This window comes from Mya arenaria, chromosome 13 (assembly GCF_026914265.1).
Source record: "Mya arenaria isolate MELC-2E11 chromosome 13, ASM2691426v1".
NCBI classification, from domain to species: Eukaryota; Metazoa; Mollusca; class Bivalvia; order Myida; family Myidae; genus Mya; species Mya arenaria.
Genome location: NC_069134.1, coordinates 53,294,365 through 53,300,036, shown reverse-complemented (window position 1 = coordinate 53,300,036; position 5,672 = coordinate 53,294,365). Strand labels below are relative to the sequence as shown.

Below are 5,672 nucleotides of genomic sequence, written 5' to 3'. Positions count from 1 at the left end.
CACGTATACCCATTAAAACATCTGTATAAATACAATTGATTATCAATAAGAAATTATAATTATTAATATTTAATTACTTTCATTTAGTCCATTATCACAGGTTCATAGTTTTGGCAAAGTATCAGACAAAACTGCAAAAAGGAAGTATAGGATTCAGCGCCGGCTTTATGCTAATCAGAACGGCAATAAATTAGCCACATTTTTTATAAAACTTGAATGCTAATGGTTCTTTCTGCATGCAGATACTTTAAGGATGACAAGAAACCATTTGACCACTACCAACTCGTTCCGCGTGTGGGTGTGTACCAGATACATCTTCTAGAGATAAATGAATACTTCCCCTTTTCACTTTACTCATATCCTGAATAACTGACAGGTAATTTGTACAAGGGTTTTCCGAATCTTTTTCATTCAAAATCTCCAAGCTTTTTGCCATGTAGCCAGTATCCTTGTTCATTTTCACAACACTTTTTGGATGATTGGACAGGCAGAATAAGCAAGCAGAGTGTTTGAGGTTTATATGACACGAATGCACCTCAGTAAGCGGGACACTTTCCTCATCAACGTCTGATGTAATATATTTGGTTTTACTAAGCGATCTTCTGGAGGACCCGTTGGAAAACTTTCGCTGAAGAGGTCGCTGGTCTCGTTGGGTTTCTGAGCTTTTAGTTTCTGCTTTATTATTTATATCAGTACTTTGAATTTCATGAATGGCAATGTCATCTTCCAACTGGTCATTGTCCTTTTCTAAATCCAGGAATTTAACCTGACTACTTGTTTTTCGAAACGTTTCGCTTCTCTCCATTCGTTCTTCATATGCTACATCATCATCGGCGCATTTACAAGGAGATACACTCGAAACGATTGACTTCATACAACCGAACACTCGCTCAAAGAGTTCTTTCCGGAAGAGAATGTAAACCCAGGGATCGAGAATTTGGTTGAAGGATGCGAGACGTAAAGCGTGTAAGTCCGCGCGGACGTCAATTTGTCGTTGGTGACTCTGGTTTATTAAAACCCGGATCTGGAAGTATAGAAAAATATCCCATTTAAAATAATATTAAATGGCAGGAATTCAAAAGTTGAATTGCTATTTAAGCAAATGGTACGTCTGTTGATTTGGCAAAAACGTTTCCACCAATATTTGTAAAAAAACACCTTTAAACGAATCATGAAATTCAGTTCTGCATATTGGGGTCTCGTCTATAAGGAGATAGTCAGCTTCCTTTTACTATAAATGTGAAGTTCTGGGTGAAATAGTTCAATTATTTAACAACTAGATGTTGGATTAATATTTGTGTTTCTTAACATTTTCCGTCAGAATCTTTGACTCAGGCCGCTAGATAATTTCATTTTGCAGGAGTCAGGCCGCTAGATAACTTTATTTTGCCAGAGTTTTAGTTCTGGGTGAATTGGCTGATATTGTTCTATATCATGGGCGTAATAAGTATGAGCCTTTTTTCGGCCCAAATAATTATATATTTTCATTTCATGTTGTTTAAATTTTCCCGGCATAGTTTGGATTTTTTGCAGGTGTATGCAAAAACATTTGTTTTTTATTTCAAGGCATTTCTTACTTGAATGATCAAATAAAATGGCATACTTTTTTAAGAAATATTTGCGGCTTTTAATGCACTTTGATGGGTATTTTAACTGATTTTTGTTTTGTATCATGTCTGTTATAAGCACAAGCCTTTTTCGGCCAAAATAAGTATATTTGCATACCATGTGTTTTAAGATATTCCCGGCATTTTTGTGCAATTGTGAACAAACATGTGCGGGATCTTATTAGGTCCATCGCAATCCCGCCCCTCGCCTTTTGAAAATGTCTTAGAGTTTTTTTTGCTTAAATGTCGAATCTTTTTTGTCAATTTGTACAGTATTTTATATAATAAATCCTCTAGAAAGTCAACGAAAAATATACGTCAATGCAACAATAAATATCTCTATTTTTCTTCGGACAGACTTATTTAAAAAGATGCACCGAAGTAAATGTCAAATCTCGCATCTCGATGCAACAAAAAATATCGCGTTATTTTCACTCCAGAAATACTTATAAATTGCACCGAAGTGTTTTGTCTAAAAACACATAAGTTTTACAATACAAAGTACTATAAAATGAAAGAATATTTTTTTTGCAAAATTCTAAAGTAGACTTGCTTTTTCTTGTGCAATTAATACGGCGAGGTTTGGGAATGCGACGTCCCTAATAGGTTTCCGTAAATATGCGTGCATGCGTTTCCGATAATTGTTACTGTTAATAAGGGGTTCCGGGAGTTAAACATTCCGTGCGCATCTAGAAACTTTCGGCACTGTAAATGGTTAATAGCATTTGATTTTCGATTCTTATTTCTACATTCTGTACATATACAATAGCATTATATACAATGGTTTATTTGTTTATGTTACGAACATTTTGGTCACTTTTGGATAGTAAGAACAAAATTAAAAAAATATTATATTATTATCATTAGGGCAATCTCGATCCCAAACGTCGGCTTATAGTTGGATATAAACCCATACACATTATAACACACAAATATAATGCAAAGCACTATTTAGTGTTTGTAATGGTTATCCCATGGAAAATGTAGTCTTCCATGCTGAATAAATACATTTTTTTCACAAATTTGTTTTTGTATATTGGTGAAACAGCTTATGTGTACTTATGCCGTGGTTTGAATTACAACACACAATAATAATGTTTAGAGGATCGATTCTTGTTTACAAATATTTCTTGTTAAAGCTGCAAAATCACAGATTGTTATTTGTGACAGAAAACTTTCTCACCATTTGATAATGGTCATTATAATATTTTATCAAAGTATGATAGTATTCTTAAATCGCTGGTTGCTTATATTATTGCTCATCCCATTTTATTTGCTTATGCAGACTGTGTGTGATGTTCATAGTTTCAAACAATATATGCAGAATACCTAAAAGGTTTTGCATTGGATTCTCTGAATGGTTTTACTTCGTCTACAGATAGAGTCGGGATCCTTAATCAGAATACCTAAAAGGTTTTGCATTGGATTCTCTGAATGATATTACTTCGTCTACAGATAGAGTCGGGATCCTTAATCATAGAAGTACTTGAAAATTTTCGTATTAGTTTGTTATTATTTGTTTTATAATTAAGTTTCCTCAAGTTAATGCATACTTTGATAAACTTTACCATTTACGTTTTACTTTTTCCGTGATTGTTGGGATGAGAGTGAGGTTGTGCACACAAACTGGTTAAACCCCACCGGTAAATTTTAAATTTTACTGACCGTTCAAGGGCGATACCAAACAATCCTTGATAAACACACCTAGTTTTTTTTTGTAGTATATATGGACTGTGTTGTTTTTGGAGTTTTGTGCTGTCGTTCCATGTTTTTGGTTTGAGATTGTTTGTTTTTGTGTTCTATGTCTCTGGCGTTTATCCTGTGCCACTAAACGGGAATTATGTTTATATTTTCGGCGACTGAGCTTTTTTTCTGTAGTTTTTCATTTAAATAGTGTTTTAAAAAATGACTCAAAATCAGCTGATTTTGAACTCAATGCCTTCAATTCAGTCACAGCACATCAACAATCACAACAATCACATCACAGCATTTCTATAAGCATAAGTAACGCTTTCAGCCTTAAAACATCAATTTTCGAACGTAAATATGAAAACTGCGATTTGAAGTCAGCAGTCTGAAATCTCTGGTTATAAGACATTAACGCAAACAGTGGCTCATTCCTAGACAAAAACTAAATAAAAAAAAATGCAAAAAGGGTCGATCTGAGAAAGTGCAGGTTTCACGTATAATAATTACTTCTTTCTTGAGATTAGGTTAAAAACGTTTGATGGGGAGATGACTATCAGGAATTTCACTGACCACTAGATGGGGCGATAAACGTATTACTCTCTCTACATAGGTAATGCATGAATCGTAAATATTTATGGAGAGCGATAATTATCGTAGTAATTAGCTGATTGACATTAGTATGTAAAATTAGAAATAGGATACTAGATAGAAAAGAATGTTATAGCAAATATAACATCAAGTCATAGGGGTACACTAAGGCTGCGTTATTTTTTATAAATATTGTTAAAAAGTGTTATATACTACACCTAAAAAGGCCAAACAAATACAAATATAAATAAGATCATAATTATGCTAATATTAAATTATATTTCGATGAAAATATCTTTTAATTAGTGTTTTGAAACACATGAACATTTCTAGATCCACCTTATATTATCATCGCAATCACCTTACCAGGAATGGACACCAGCACGTTGAAAAGATGATAATGATTCCTAGCAGCAACATCATCATTTGTAGCTCACTATCCTGACGTTTAGCGTGACTGATGTTAGCGGCCTTACGTCTCATCTTCAATAATGTCCACGTCACTACAAAGTTGAACACAATCGTCATTGAGATCACTGATAAGCCTATGGAAGCATACATGTATGCGAAAATTTGATTTTTAATCTCTGAACTCACAAACGTAAAGAAACACCAAGTTCCAGGAAACTGTTTAACGTTTTCTCCGAGACCTAAGATCGGTAAAAGTCCAAGAAACGCTGCAAACGCCCAAAGGCTGCAAATACCAAGAACCGCTCGACGTGTGGTAATATGTTGGTCGTAGAAGAACGGGCACAATATGGCTAGTAAACGATCCACTGCCATAGCTCCAATGATGAAAACTGTTGAATATCCAGCAAATATAAGCATAAACGACTCATACTGACAAAGGGCGTCCCCGCCCACCCATTTAAATTTATTAGCATAAACGGCTAACGTGATCGGCGACGTTGCACACGTTCCAAAGAGATCCGTGCAAGCTAATGCTCCCACCAGTCGATAAAACACCGTACGCTTATGTTCATTTGAAGATCGAAAGAGCACAGCTATTGCCAGAATATTTCCAAACACTCCAAACGAAAACATCAACGCTGGAACCGTAAAAGAGATAAGCGGATCGGATTGGACGTCAGACGTCATATTTCCGTTAGATGCGTTAAACGTCCCGGAAGAAGCGTTGACATCAACATCTTCATTACTGTTGGTGATAAGATTCGACATATTGGTATTGATGAAACTGTAAGTGTCGTCAGCCATCTTTATGCCTGAAAAATTCATTAACTTATAGATGATTACTTTTCAGCATCAGTTGAATTAATTGCGGCATAGCGTCTTGCATGCATTTTTCAAAGTTTGCACTCGATAACGTTAATATATATCGTGAAAACAGGTTTTCGTAAATAAATGTGTTTTCAATCTTTAATATTTGTATGCGCCTTCGTTGAATTTCAATGGCATTAAAGAAGATTTAAGCGTATTTAACGTATTAACAGATTTATTATTCTATTATCGGCACCCTAAGTGTCTGTTTTCATTCAATTCTGTTCGGCTTTTATCACTTATCATCATATTTAATGATCTGCTTTTTATGTAACTTTTTGTGTTTTACTTGTTTAAGTATTGGTGTTATAAAAATTAAATACTCTTATATACTAGTAATCGAATGGTTAAGCTGGAGTACTGTGTATAGTTTCGTCATGTTCGAATATCTCCTTCAATTTAACACCAAATCAATGGCGTGTCAGACTTTGTAATATACGGTATTTTATATTTGTGTAGTAAATGTTATATTTATGTTCAAATATGTCATGTTTGTATTATATGTTTTAA

At 34.4% G+C, this 5,672-nt stretch overlaps 1 protein-coding gene across 1 annotated transcript; it reads right to left on the bottom strand.

Annotated features, from left to right (window-relative positions):
* Window positions 1–247: 247 nt before the first annotated feature.
* LOC128215370 (prostaglandin E2 receptor EP4 subtype-like) lies at window positions 248–5,101 on the bottom strand. Its single transcript, XM_052922059.1, has 2 exons — window positions 4,251–5,101; window positions 248–1,024 (listed from the first exon to the last, which is right to left on the bottom strand). Exons 1-2 carry the CDS (start codon window positions 5,097–5,099, stop codon window positions 248–250), a joined length of 1,626 nt encoding a protein of 541 aa, XP_052778019.1. The 5' UTR covers window positions 5,100–5,101.
* Window positions 5,102–5,672: the final 571 nt, after the last annotated feature.

Bases quoted from the DNA above. Each gene is read 5' to 3' on its own strand.
- LOC128215370 (XM_052922059.1), bottom strand. From the start codon at position 5,099: ATGGCTGACGACACTTACAGTTTCATCAATACCAATATGTCGAATCTT. The intron at 1,025-4,250 runs GTAAGGTGATTG...CTATACTTCCAG, and splicing joins CGTGCTGGTGTCCATTCCTG to ATCCGGGTTTTAATAAACCA.